The sequence below is a fragment of the Typopeltis vanoorti genome, chromosome 25 (assembly GCF_054136105.1).
Source record: "Typopeltis vanoorti isolate ZY-2024b chromosome 25, IOZ_Tvanoo_1.0, whole genome shotgun sequence".
In the NCBI taxonomy this organism is placed as follows: domain Eukaryota; kingdom Metazoa; phylum Arthropoda; class Arachnida; order Uropygi; family Thelyphonidae; genus Typopeltis; species Typopeltis vanoorti.
In genome coordinates, this window is record NC_143573.1 from 40,227,303 (window position 1) to 40,241,891 (window position 14,589).

The window sequence follows — 14,589 nt, forward strand, 5'->3', positions numbered from 1 at the left end:
TGCTCACGATTAGTGGGACTTTGAAATCTACCCCTATGCCATGTCTAGGGATCCCATTTTTTGAAAACAAAAAACCGGTACACAATAAATTTTGTAGAATTAAGGGTTAAAAGAAATAAATTTTATTTGTTAACATTATGTATTTTAAAATAAAATAATTGAATATTTATTTTAGTAAATACACTAAACTGATTTTGAGTCCATTCTTGAATATATTGAATTGCAGTGAAATAGAAATTGGAGATGTTGTCTCTAAATGATGATTCAGTCATTAAACCTTTTTCACAAAGATTTTTCATTTCGATTTTCACTTCACTGGGTAAATACTTCTCATTTTCACGCAATAAAATTTTCGTAATAAGAATGTCTATCTCTTTTTTTACCTCACAACCCGTAGCATATTCTCTTTCGATTCGCTGGATTGCCTCAGAAAACGTCCCCCCACCCCCCCCCCCCCCCACCCCCCCCCCCCCCCACCCCCCCCCCCCCCCACCCCCCCCCCCCCCCACCCCCCCCCCCCCCCACCCCCCCCCCCCCCCACCCCCCCCCCCCCCCACCCCCCCCCCCCCCCACCCCCCCCCCCCCCCACCCCCCCCCCCCCCCACCCCCCCCCCCCCCCACCCCCCCCCCCCCCCACCCCCCCCCCCCCCCACCCCCCCCCCCCCCCACCCCCCCCCCCCCCCACCCCCCCCCCCCCCCACCCCCCCCCCCCCCCACCCCCCCCCCCCCCCACCCCCCCCCCCCCCCACCCCCCCCCCCCCCCACCCCCCCCCCCCCCCACCCCCCCCCCCCCCCACCCCCCCCCCCCCCCACCCCCCCCCCCCCCCACCCCCCCCCCCCCCCACCCCCCCCCCCCCCCACCCCCCCCCCCCCCCACCCCCCCCCCCCCCCACCCCCCCCCCCCCCCACCCCCCCCCCCCCCCACCCCCCCCCCCCAGTGTCAACCAATTAGAAACATTTTGGACCATCGGATATCGTACGCTATGTGAACTAAGCTTGAGACAAAAAGATTGCTAAAAATTTACGGCCGACCAGATGAACGAAATAGATGCCTTGGTTGCGATTAGTTACATACAGTTGGGTGACTGTCTGCCTCATTCTGACATTCTTTTCTCCAGCTGAATGAAATGTACGAAACTAAATCGTTTTCCCAAAATTCTAACATTCTAGTAATTCACCGAACTACAAAATAAATATGTCTCTGCTTTTTGTTTTGTAAACATACATTTTTAAAAGCACCCAAAAATATTACAACTTATTCTTATTAGAAATGTTAATATTTTTATATTCTAAAAAATCCGGGACATTTAGCGTCCTGAACTAAACATATGAGGACGCCGGGACAGAAGTAATAAAACTAGGACGTATGGGATCCCTAGCCATGGCTACCAGTGCCTTCCAGCATGACCCCACCAAATATACGAAGACAGGCTTCACTAAAAGAACTGGAAAAAATCACAAATAACTCCTTATTGCCTCTTCGCTCAACCCTTATAAATCCCCCTACCTGGCCAAGATACCCATTTCGGAACATTACCAAAGTCTTTTCTGGCCAAGTACATTCAACTCACGACATGTAGAACCAACAATAGACTACGAACTTGTCAACAAACAGTTCTCTTGTGAAAGACCCTTTCAGCTGCCAGCCCAGCTTCATCCTTCCTAGAGACTATGGACAACTAGCAACAGAATCAGAGTGAACCAGGACCGATGTGGCTACCTCCTACATAAATGGAATATGGCAAATAGTGCTTACTGTAACTGCAACCATATCCTACAGACTATCAAACATATCACCAGCGACTTCCTCCTTTGCCATTTCCACAGCAACCTGCGGGAGATACATGATCTTTAAAAACATTGGACATCTTACTATATAGCTGAACTCTGCCATAAGAATACCTATGTTACATTATTACTAATTTCTTTGCAACAATTTTCCTCCAAATTAGTCTGTTACTTTTCAGCACTTGAATATTGTCGTATCTGATATTTCAGTCTTCTAAGGCACTTCTAACTGAATCATTCCATCTAGATCTTATTTTGTATCTTTTCCCTGGCATCTTGGCATCAAATACTTGTTTTGCTAGCCTTTCTTCTCCCATTCTCTTTAAGTAACCATACTACCTTAGATTAGACCTGCTTACACATTCTTGAATGCAAACGCTGTCAAGTTCCTTTCATTTTTAATAAGATTCTGCTATTGATGGCATATGTTCACTCTCATAATCTTCTCTCAACTCATCTCTGTAGTCTCTAATCTTTGATCTTAAAACTGGTTTGAACACTGTCTTGTATACTGCTTGTTTGGTGTTTTAACTAATTTCTGTCATATTCCATATCAGTTCATTCAGCTGGCTCCAAGCCATATCAGCTTTGCTTATTCTGTTGTTAATTTAATTTTACCATTTTGACTAAAAATGATGCCTAAATAGCTGAAATATTTTACTTGTTCTGTAGTTTCCTCATTGAGAATGCATCTAAAATTTTCTATGTTCCTTCTGATTTTCATAGTTTGGTCTTTTAATGCCAAATTTGTTACAACTGTTATTCAATTTAATCAGAGAATCTTGGATACTTGGACCAAATATGTTTAGGAGTGCATAACTCGAAGAGCTAATTCTAATATCTCTGATTCTAATATTAGGTTTAATGCCACCTTCTTACATCAAACAATCTTCCTGTGCTTCCTTCAATAATCATTGACTTACAACTTAAATATACACCATGTATTGCTGTGTATATAATGTTCCATTTACTCCATATAATTGTAGCATTTTGAAAATCTTGTCTCTGGGCACCTAGTCATATGCCTTTTCTAGATCTACAAAACTTAAGTACAAATCCTTGTTATATTCCCATGATTTCTCAACTGTTTGTCATAAAGTTAAAATTTGATCTTTTCACCTGTATTTAGCCTGAGCCTAGCTTGCTTTTCTCCAAGTTTCTCTTCCACTATTTTTTTCAGTCTCTTTTTTTATAGTGTGCTTGTATAAATCTAACCTGGAACACTTAGTAAGGAAATTCCTCTATAATTCTCACATTCATTGCTTCTCCTTTTTATAGATGGGAATTATGAGTGCTCTACTCCAAATCATCTGGAATTTAACCTTTTGAGCATTTCTGGTTCTCCAGATGCTTTCCACATTTTATGCTTTTGATAGCTTTTTCTACCTCAAGGAGTGGTTTGTATTCTTGAATATTTTCTGCTACTGTTCTGTCACTGCTTGTTTGATTTAATTAAAGTAATTATGCCAGACATCTAGAAAATCCTTATCTTCAGCTTTCATCGCCTTGATGAACTTTGATTCCTTGTACAGTACTATTTTCTCCATTTCTTATTTTTTTTCAGTAGCTTTCAGAATGTTTTGCCATCTTCCTAATATTTCTCTTCTATATTTTTACTGAAGTCTTACCATTATTAGCTACTTTTACATGTAGCTATGCATAGCACTCTTACATTTTTCTTTTAGAGTATTCTTTTAAAGCATCTGCCAGTTTTTATGTTAGGGGCTTTTGTTCTTTACAGGACTCTTTCTTTAACTTGTATCTACTGTGGTGTTTATTTTTCTATCTCTGCAGACAATTTCATGACATTCCTCGTCTCCCTAGCTCAATCAGGCAATATTTTTTCCAGGTTAGCCACTGAGACTTCAAAACAAGAACCAAACTCCGAGGTTTGGTTCTTGTTTTGAAACTATCTACTTTTTTTTTTAAATGAATATTGTTTGTATAGTTGAGTCCAGAGTTTACCTCTAAATGCTATTCAACTTTATTTTTTAAAACTTTTCTTACATTTTCTTTTAATGAATATCACATTGTTGTTTTCAATGCGATGTTCATTTTTATTTTATTTAAACCTAAGTGATGATCGCTTCTGCTTTCATATCTTTTGTACACTCTTGTATCCTGAACCAGCATAAAGATATTACTATCAACACTAACAGAGTCAATAAGACTTTTCTTGTTTCTCCTCTCAATGTGAACTCGTGCATATCTTTATGTTGGAACATGTTGCTAGTAATGATTAGTCTATATCATACACAGAAATCCAGCAAGTACTTGCCCTTTTCTCCAAATTTCCATTTTCTTTTATGTCAACTGCCTGCTCTGTGGGAAAGTCATGAATAGGTTTTATTGTCCATTTCCCCATTTTGAAGTTTTCCCACATAACTTTACTTGAAATTAACTTCCGGTCAATAAGTGTATATTCGTTTTTGGTGTTGAATGTTTTCACTACTCTATTCTTTCCTTGATTGTTTTTCCCAACTATGACACCCTATGCTTATTATGTAGCATGATCTTACCTGTTTTTTTTGTCTCAGTAATGCCAGTTATGTCTCTGGTATTTTTCCAGTTCTGAAAGTTCGATTTCCTTTCCATTAATACTTCCTATGCTGTGGTTCCTATCTTCAATTCTAGCATTGGATTTGTTCATCTTCTCTATGTGCAGATCAAAGGGGCAACGATTCATTTGATTATTGGCCCATCTAACACCACTATACTCCATTCTCTTTTCCACACATTTTTCAGTTTTTTCTGCTTGCATTTTCTGATTTTAGAAATATTTTCATGTTTCCTGTGTATCAGAAATGGCATCAGTAATTCCACCACTCTGTTCTTAATCTGTTAAAATGTGCAACAGCTATTCAGCACTCCTTCACAGTTCATCTTCAAATACTAGAACAAACTTCTTTCTTATCATTCCATAAAAAATATCTTTTGTGGGTCTTCATATCCAGGTTAATAAATTTCTGCCAAACCATAGTGGTAAATGAACTGTAGATTAGCTATGTGTGTTGTTTACCACCTAGCTGAAAAATCCCCTCTATTTGCATAAAAGCTTATGTATCGCTGGACCAAAATATTTGAAAAATTGACCTATATCAACATATTTTTCAAAATGAACACTGGTATGTTCAACTTTGTTGTTATTAGGTTAATTTTAATAGGTACACTGTACTTTCTTGCCTTGGTGCAGAGGTAGTGTAACTTTATTGTTAATTATTTCAGTAGATAATTAAAGTATTGTATATTACAAAATTTCACTTAATATCATTTAAATGATAGCAACATAACAGTTTTAAATATTATATTTATGTTTTGAAATTATTTTAATTATAGCTGGGTTGTATTCAGTTTACTGGTGTGTGTGATATTCGAATTATGATGGTTTTGTATGTGCCAGAAAAGAGATTATTCATGGGATTCATTGCCAATGATCAAGAAACATTTTATACAGCCATGCGTCAGATATATGAAAATCATCGCAAACAGCAACAGGCTAAACAACAGAAAATGGTAAGAAATGTAATTGCTTTATTCTTATTAGATTATTTAATTTTAATACAAAACAGTTTTGTCTGTCATTTGTATTAAATTTGCACTATATAACTTCTTGAGTGAGAAAGCATTTAATATCATTTAGTGCAGAAATGAAGAAAAATGAAATTTGCGCAATATCTAGTATTTTTTTGATATTAGAGATTAGATATTTTAAACCACTGAACATGATTTGTTTCTATCAAATTAATATGCATTCATGTCTAGAGTGTAAAACACGTTACGCACATACAGTAATTCTTCTTCATCTATCAGATGACAGGTTGAGTCCCCTATGTGCAAATCTTTGCCATCTGGTTCTATCTCTGGCCATTTCTGTCTTCTCTCTCTGAAGTGTGATAATTGTGACCTTTCCTTCAAAGACTGTAGCCAAGTTATTTTTTGATCTACCTCTTGATTGTCTCTCTCCAATGATTCCATAGAAGACTATATTTGGCAATCTCTGATTATTAAATTGATTGAATACAGTAATTAAATTGATTGAAATTGCATACAAATATTGCATATTGAAATTAACAGTACATCATTAATGTGGAACAATTCATAGAGATGAACAAGGAATTCACAGAGACAGAATACAAAGCACCCCTTGTATTCTATCTCTTTGACCGCTTGTTGTTCCACACTAATGATGTATTCTTCAATATTTGTTAGTAATTTCCATAAGTTTATTAATCTAACATGATTTGCACTCTTTTATTATGTCATTACAGATATCATTGAAACTAACCCATGCAAATTGTCTTTTCAACTGTAATGCATCTGTATTCAACTTTATGTATCTCTCAGCTATAAAGTGTTGTAAATCTGTAATGCAATATGCATTTTGTTCACATTAATACTGTGGGCTAAGGAATGTTTTATAATTTTTTATTATATTTTTATTTATATGTGATCTTTTTATAAATGCTCCTTCATGAAGTCCAAAGAATCACTGATGGAGGACCCATTCAAATCATACTTACATGCCTATCATATTGTAAAATCTCGTGTGGCAAGTTAATATAATTAACTTGTCGAGCTCTACTTTACAGGGGTTTCGAACCTAAATAATGATGTAAGATTCCTTTTGTCTGAATATAAATTAACTGCTTTGAAAAATGTGTTAAATATTTCCTATTTGAATATTGTACTTAAAATTGGAGAAAATGGATTAAGTGATATTAATATTGTGAGTCAGCAAAAAGAATAGTGTATCAGAAAAGTTCGCAACAACTTGCAAACAAATTGAGCTCCTGAAGTAAAGACTTTCGGCGAGAAGACCAGAGTGACGTCACCACGCTGACGGGTAGTCATGGACATTCCAAAGTTGGGAACAAAGAGCTAATTTAAGGGGCTGAAAAGGTAGGGGGGGAAAGGAGGAGGGAGAAGAAGATGAGAGCAGACTACAAGGACTACTGCCACCCCATCTGCCAGTGTTTTAGTTCCCTTATTAGCTTAGTGGAAGAGAGGAGAAGAGGCGATGACTCAGAGCACATAACTGGAGACTTGGCACCCATTATCAGAGATTCCTCTCAGAATGTTCCGGAAGGCTTCCAAGGAGCATCCAAGAACATGTGTCCCACCATGTAGCTGACAAGAGGTTTGATGTCAGGTCCACAAATAGCCACCAATGGAGCAAGAGCAATAGAGTACAGAAATGTCTGAGACAATAATGTGTTTTGTGAAATGGTAAAGATTCAAGATATCCCAACAGAGGCTTTGTTCACTGCGCATTTGTAGAAAGAATTCTGAGTAAACACGTGATATTGTTGTTATTTTCTTTGGAACATAGATAAGTAAGAATTGTATATAAGATTATAAAAGGTCGGTGGTAAAGTTTTGTAAAGTGTTGTATAGTATCAGGATAGAGCAAGTGTGTACGTTATATTGGTTTAAGAAAAATTCCTGAAGGTAGTTATGTAAGAGGAAACAGTTATTCTGTACCTTTTGTAAAGTTTGCATTTTATAATGCTAAGTAGAGTGTGAATGTTGAGTGAACGCAAAATGTATATAATTTAATGGTATAATATTTTTGCTGGAGTTTGATTTGTTGAGAGAATCAGTTACTCCCCACTATGTTGTAACTCAACTGTTTAGTTAGAATAAAATGTTTTGTTTGGACAACAATTTATCTGATCATTTGCCAGTGCACTATCTCAAAATAAATTTTGGACCTGTGTGCATGTGTTGATTAGGAATAGCCACGACTTGCTGTATGGTTAGAAAGATTTTAGCTGAGACCTTCCCTTTGTTCCTGTTCTTATAATTCTTGAACTCTAGTATTTCTTTCAGACTGGTGCAGTCATAAATAAAAATAAAATTGTCTGGCAGAAGAGTGTCTGAGAAAATAAGTATACTGCAATCGTATAGCTGGCAATAGTTAGATATAGAGTTAGCTTTGAATGTGGTAGGAGCAAAGGCAAGAAAAAAACAGGGGGACAAAACTTTAAGATAGAAGGGCTTAGAGAACAAAAAAAAGTAGGGAGAGTTAGAGATCAACAAGATTAGACGAAACTTAGTAAATAGCATAAGTTTTACATATGGCACACCCGAGTAGAAAGCAGATTAGTAACAAATAGGGAAAACCGTACATCCAAAAATAAAGAATTAAAACACCGAAAATTTTACAATATCTCTCCTTGGTCATATTTACCAGAGATGCATTCACAACACTTAATGGTAGCCACTTCCACACATTCCCAACACACACACCATGAGTAGAACCTGGATCTCACATACTCCCTAACTACACCCCAAGCCAACTTCTAGGGAACGATCCAGTTGTTCCTCACAGTTATAAGCTGCAAAATTTTACTTAGTTTTAAACTGAATGATCCCCTTTCCAACATGTATATTTCTAGCATATGTTTTCTAATGTTTGTTCCTTGAAATTTGAAGATCACCTTCCCACATTCTCTACTCATGTGCACAATTTATCATCTTTCAGCTGTCTCTGCATCTCCTTTGAAGTTATGTAATGACCATATCTATGCACAGTAATCCAGATGTGGTTTTAGCAAAGCCTCGTAAAGTAGAAGAATCACTTCCTTATGCTTATAAGTTAGTGTCGTCTCTGTAATAGTGCAGTTATTCAGTGCACTGACTTAATTACATTAGCAGTGTGAGCATCAATCAACTTGGGCTCACAGTAATCCCCCCCATTTTCATCTTTTCCAATAACCACTTTTGTCAAATTCCCATATTAATATAATACTCTGCTTGGAATATCCTCCATCAAAAATGCACTGATGTTGCCATTTGTCCATATAATCATTCATTTCAAATCAGTCTGCTTATAAGCAAATAATTGGATCATACTTAAACCTAACATTATTAATATACAAATTAAACCATAGTGGCTCAATTACAGAACCCTGTAATACATCATTTGTGATCCTCCTCTTCATAGACTGACCACCACACATTGCTTACTGATACCTATCAGTTAAGCATCTCTCCAATTCATTTCGCAAACTTATTTTTGCAAACCCATTCTTTTGAGTTTGTATAACAATCTCGAATGTGGTACCCACTCAAATGGCAACATCCAGACACATTGTGTTATATCCATTTCCTTTATTCAACTGTGTTGTCACCGTATTATAGAATATGTTCAGATTGTTAAAGTAAATCCTACCTTTAACAAGCTCGTGCTGTATTCTATAGTGGATCCTAGTGATGTCTCTCCTTTTGGATATGTCAGTCGGGTTCGAATCCTGCTGTGGGTATGAATGGTTGTGATTGTCTTACCTTGTGTATTGCTGTAACCTTTGATATGGTGCAGTATGACCTTTGCTATTTTTGCACCATTGAAACCATAAATTATTACCACCACCCCTCTGGATGCATTCCTAACCAGGTGTTCCAGTATCTTGATGACCACACCACATTAGTAATTGGTCTGTAATTAACATCAGTCTTAGCTTCACCCTTGTCTAATTGAATTATTTTGCTCTCCTTTCAGTCATTCGGAATTATTCATGTGCTGAGACTCAAACTGAAAAACAGTCAATTCTATTAGTATTGCTGAATACTAATGAAATTTGAAAGCTTTTTCGAAATATCAAGAGATTGGTTGAGCTGAGAAGAGCAAAAGCAAGAAGTGCAAGGTCAGAAACAATAATATATGAATAAATGACAAGAAAGAGGATAAGGAGCAAAATCTTTACAGTGATTCTGTGATAAGAGGAGTACTTAATGAAAGTGTAACAAAATCTTGTTATCTTGTGTGGAAATTAATAAGGTTAGTGAAGCTGTCAGGATGCAAAAAAGTAAGGTGAAAGAAATTGTTTTGGCTGGCACTAATAACTTGAAAGTTGAAAAATATTGTATGAGAGAAGGTAAAAAGATATTAGAGCAAGAAAAAAGAAGAGCTAGAGATTGAAGATTGTAAATCTGCTGCCATACTATGATAGAGGCAAACAGTGGTGGAGACTAATGATTGCAAATGAATTAGTGCACAGGTTGTGTAGAAGGAATGGTGTGGAGTTCATTGACCTATACATTCAATTTGATGGATGGAAGGACATATATAACGCTTACAGACTACACTTAAATTGATTCAGAATTAGGTGTCTAGGGAGAGCTTCTGGGAGTGTGAAAGTGCAAAGTCAGGACAGCTGATGCCAGATGCTAATGTCAGAAGTATCAAGAATAAGGAGGAAGAGTTTTGGCATTGGTTAGTATGACCTCACCAAAAGGTTTGGACATTAGTGAGACATGACTGACAGAAAAGGTTTTGTTATTAGGAATAGAATGTGAGGGGTGTAGTATTTTCATTGAGAATAGAGATGATGATAACAGATGAATTTCAGACAAAAAAAAGTGTGAGATTGAGGCCACAAGGATAAAATATACAGTAGATTGCTGCTATGGTCTGGGTGAGGTGGGAGCTCAAGGAATGATGCTGAAGACATGCATCTTCACCATATTAGCACAATGAGTGCAGATCAGGTAACTACTATCAATTATATATTTGATTTAATCCTTTATCCAAGTGTAAGCAGATAAAGTTTGCACCTGATGTATTTTCAGGACTGGGGCAACTCGTGGTAAAGGTGGTATAAGTTCTAATCACTTGCCTTAGTATCCCATAATGCAAAGCACATATCCTTATGGGTATGTATAATGCAGGGGTTGGCAACTTTTTTGAACCAAAGAGCCATTCCACCAAAAAAATTAATTAAAACAAAATTTTGGGAGCTGCAACTTCAATTCGATTTTTCCTGGTGACTCGAAGTTGCAGTTAGTTCAAACTTATGTAAATTTGATTTTAATTCAGTACTTCCAGATATCAAATACCACTTTTATGTTTGCATATAAATTTTTATATGTTCAATAAATAAAACAACATTAAGTTTGATTAAGTTTTTAATCACAAAACATGTTTAAGTAAGTATAATATTGCAAAAAAGTTAGAATTTGTATTGCAGAAAGAATTAGTCCATACAAAAATACAATAATATGTATTTTAATAGATATTTAAGCATACTTATGCATGGGTAACAAATTTCATGCGTAACACACATCACATGCATAGTATCTACTGCCACGAAGAGGCCATATCAAAAACGATATTTAGTTGTTTGTATTAATTATGTATCTTTTAATTCAATATAAAAGAGCTACACTTTGTTCAGCCAAGAGTTGCCGGTTCCCGACCCCTGGTATAATGCTATGCTTTACGGAAAGGGTCACTACCTAGACCAGTTTTGACCTTTACTGTGGTCTCGTCAGTGGGAGCCAGACACAGAGGTGGTGATACTAAGACAATTGACATTTATGACTTTAGGGGTGAAGCAAGATGCTTTTCATATTCCCCGCTATCTGTTGTGGTTACAGTGAGGGTAAAATTTATGAGCAGATTGCTCACCCTGAATGGGCATGGAGATTATGCATCGCTAAAGGAGGCTAATATAGCTTTTGGTCTTCTATATTTGAATATGTCCGTTGCCTCGTATGCTGCAGCTTGCTGAACCAATTCGTTGGGATGTGTGGACGTCTTTAGGAAAAACGTGGATGCTAAGGATTGTAGAAAAGAGAAAATATAAGGAATATTTGTATCTCTATGAAGTTGATTGTTTCTAACATACCATGGGGTGTTCAGAATCATTCTCAAGCACTTTTGCTGCACTCGTTGTATCTTGATAATGTTAGTATTAGAGGTGTGGCTCCAGGCTGGAGAGGCATAGGTGATTATAGGACAAATCGTCATCTGGTATAGCTGCAATTTGATTCTGTTACTGAGCTTGCTATTTCTGTTAATTAGCGGGTAGATCTGAGCTATGACTTTAGATGCCTTTGCGCAGGTAGACTTGATGTGTTGGTTGAAAGATAGCTTTTTGTCGAGAATTACACCCAGGTAATTTGTTTCTGTCTGCCAGGGAATTTTAGTATTGAATAGTAACACATCTCCTGCAGGAGACATTGGCCTTTTTGAGAAAAGAACGGCTGAGCTTTTCTGGGGGTTAACTTCCAATCTCCATTTGGAGAACCAACCCTCCAGCTTTAGAAGGTTTTCTCGAAGCTTTCTGGTAACGAAATGGGGTCAGAGAGATCTGGTTAGTATTGCTGGATCGTCCTCATACAAGGCCAAAATGGAAGATATCGGATTGTGCGGGATGTCCGACATGTATACAGAAAACGGCAATGGAGCCAGTAGGGATCCCTGCGGCACTCCAGCAAAGATATGCACTGGGACGAAGTAGAACCGTTGATTTTTACTTGCATTGATCTATTCTGAAGATATAAATGGATTGGATGAACCATTTTTAGTGAGGTACCGGCTGAGATAAGTTTGTGTAGGAGTCCAAAATGCCAGATTTTGTCAAATGCTTTGGATAGGTCTAGGAAAACAGCTCCTGTGTACTGGCGCCAGTTATAGCTGGTGGTGATGTATTCGACAATTCTGTGGATTTGCTGGGTAGTACTATGGTGTTGCTGAAAACCAAACTGTTCTTTAGGGAGGATGTTTAGGTCATTTACTGAGGTTTGGAGTCGTGAGAGAATGACCTTCTCCGCAACCTTACCCAGATTAGAGATAAGACTGATTTAGGTGTGGGTCTTTGCCTGACTTATGAATAGGAATTACATCAGCCAGTTTCCAGGTGGAAGGAAAATAGTGAAATCTTAAGATTGCATTTATTATACTGGTCAGGTGCACTACAGCTTTCCGAAGCAGCAGCTTGATCACCCTGTTTGAGATGCCATCTGGTCCAGGAGCTTTATTGTTCTTAAGTTTTTTAATAATATCATATAATTCAACAAGTGATGTGGGTGCAATATGGTCAGCGCTGGTATCTGGGAGATTTAAAGCATGTCTGACCTGTCTATGGATTTTGTACAAGTGATTGAAATCTAAGTTGTTATAAGAGGGTTTGCACTGCTCTTCAAGAGACTTTAGTATGGCTTCTGCCTTATCTACATCTGTGTGAACTAAGCCCTGGTTTGAGATTATGGGGGGGGGCTGTTTTTATTTCTGATGTTTCTCAGTAACCCCCAGATAGAGTGATCAATAGGAGAGATAGAGGATAACTTTTTATCCCAAACTTGGTTTCTATGAGTTTTAAGTGCATCTCTAACTGCCCCATTTAACCTGTTTAGAGCTGTTTTATCTTGTGGTGTATGCATGTTATGGAATCTTTTCCTAGCTCTATTTTTGTCTCTGATCAAGTTCATGATGTCTTCAGGCAAACGATCTGGCTTGCGGGCAGATTTGTAGGAGGTAGCTACCTTTATAGCAGAATTAATTTGTTGTGTGAGATTTGTAACTGCAGTTTCTACTTCTTCTTTTGTGCTTATGTGAGGAACAGATCCAATATCATCCTTGAGTGCTGCTGACAGTCTTTCCCATGCAATGTAGGAGTGAGAAGGAGGACACAGGTATTCTTGATTTTCCAGCTGTAGTAGAATTGGATTGTGATCGGATGATAGTTCATCCATAGATATGATGCTGTATTGAAGTTTAATATCCTGCAGGATAGCTATATCCAGGATGTCAGCAGTGCCGAACGTACTGAGATGAGTTGGTTCGGTGGGGCCTGCCACAACAGGGTTTCTTGATCCTAAGTAATTGGAAAGGATGCAACCATTCTTGTTTGTGGTTGTACAATTCCACGCAGGATGCTTGGAATTCAGATCCCCTGCAATAATGGTGGGCTCTCTAATGCATAAGATGGCATTTAGGTCAGAGTGAAGTAGAGATTTTTGGGGAGGGTCGTAAGCTGAGTAGATTTTCAGTTTGCCAGTGGAGCTGGTGACTACTTCCATGCCTGTGATCTCAAGGTTAGTTGTAGGAATGCTCACAGAGTGGTGCTTAATGTAGTTTTTAATGAAGATGGCAGTGCCACCGCCTTTGTAGAGTAATCTGTCATTTCTGTATAGGTAATAACCCCTTATTGTAGGATTGTCTGAGGGTCTTAAATGAGTTTCACTGATTAAAATAACATCTGGTTGATACCTATATGTGAAATCTCGGAGTTCCAGAATTTTGTTTTTGAGGCCATTTGCGTTCCAAGCAACTATCTGAAGAGATGCTTGAATGAGTTTGTTTTCTATTCATTTATGAGAGCTGTGAGGATGACCTGCATTTCAGGAAGAAATCTTTTAGTGGAGGTTTCAGTAAGGTTTGATAGTCTGAAATTTTGTATCATGTTTGCTAATGAGGCCGTAATAACAGCTGTTAGATTTTTAGGTGCTGTTGGTTGATTTTGTTCCGGTATTGGTCTATTTGTACAGGTCACATCGGCATAACTTCTTGTTTGCTTTATAATATAAAAATAGGTGTCTCTATTTTTGGAGGTCTCCGACTGTGGTCGCTGAGTCTCCGGTTTTGATGCCTTGGCCTCTATTGTTCTGATACTGTAGGAGGAAGGCTGATTGACTGCCTCCATCCGTCTGTTCTTTGGGTACATCCTTTGTAGTTCGCAGGATGAGGGCCACCGCAGTTGGCACATTTGGCCAAGGTAGTCCTTGGCTTTGTGCAGGTATTGGTTGGGTGACTGTCCCCACATTTCAAACATCTATATTCTGCTCTACAAAGATTTTGGGCATGGCCAAACTTCTGGCACCTGTGGCTCTGCCCAGAAGATGATCTTTTCTGGAGTGGTTCTGGTGTGACGATGAGACTACAAACTGTTTTTAAGTTGTAGATATCCTTGTATATTTTATGAATCTCAACTAGGACTAATGGCATGGGAGTCTTGTCTACTTTGTACATTCTGCTGACCTTGACTGGAGGCAGATCCTGATAATTCAGGTCAGCAG

General features: G+C 38.1%; 1 protein-coding gene across 4 annotated transcripts in view; it reads left to right on the plus strand.

The window, feature by feature from the left end:
* Positions 1-14,589, plus strand: part of LOC150092679 (mediator of RNA polymerase II transcription subunit 25-like) — a 616,627-nt gene that overhangs the window by 303,564 nt on the left and 298,474 nt on the right. For all 4 annotated transcript variants that reach the window (XM_090414304.1, XM_090414306.1, XM_090414307.1 and 1 more), the window contains exon 15: positions 5,125-5,301. In XM_090414304.1, the coding sequence (XP_090270430.1) occupies positions 5,125-5,301 (177 nt within the window). The remainder of the gene's footprint in view (positions 1-5,124; positions 5,302-14,589) is intronic.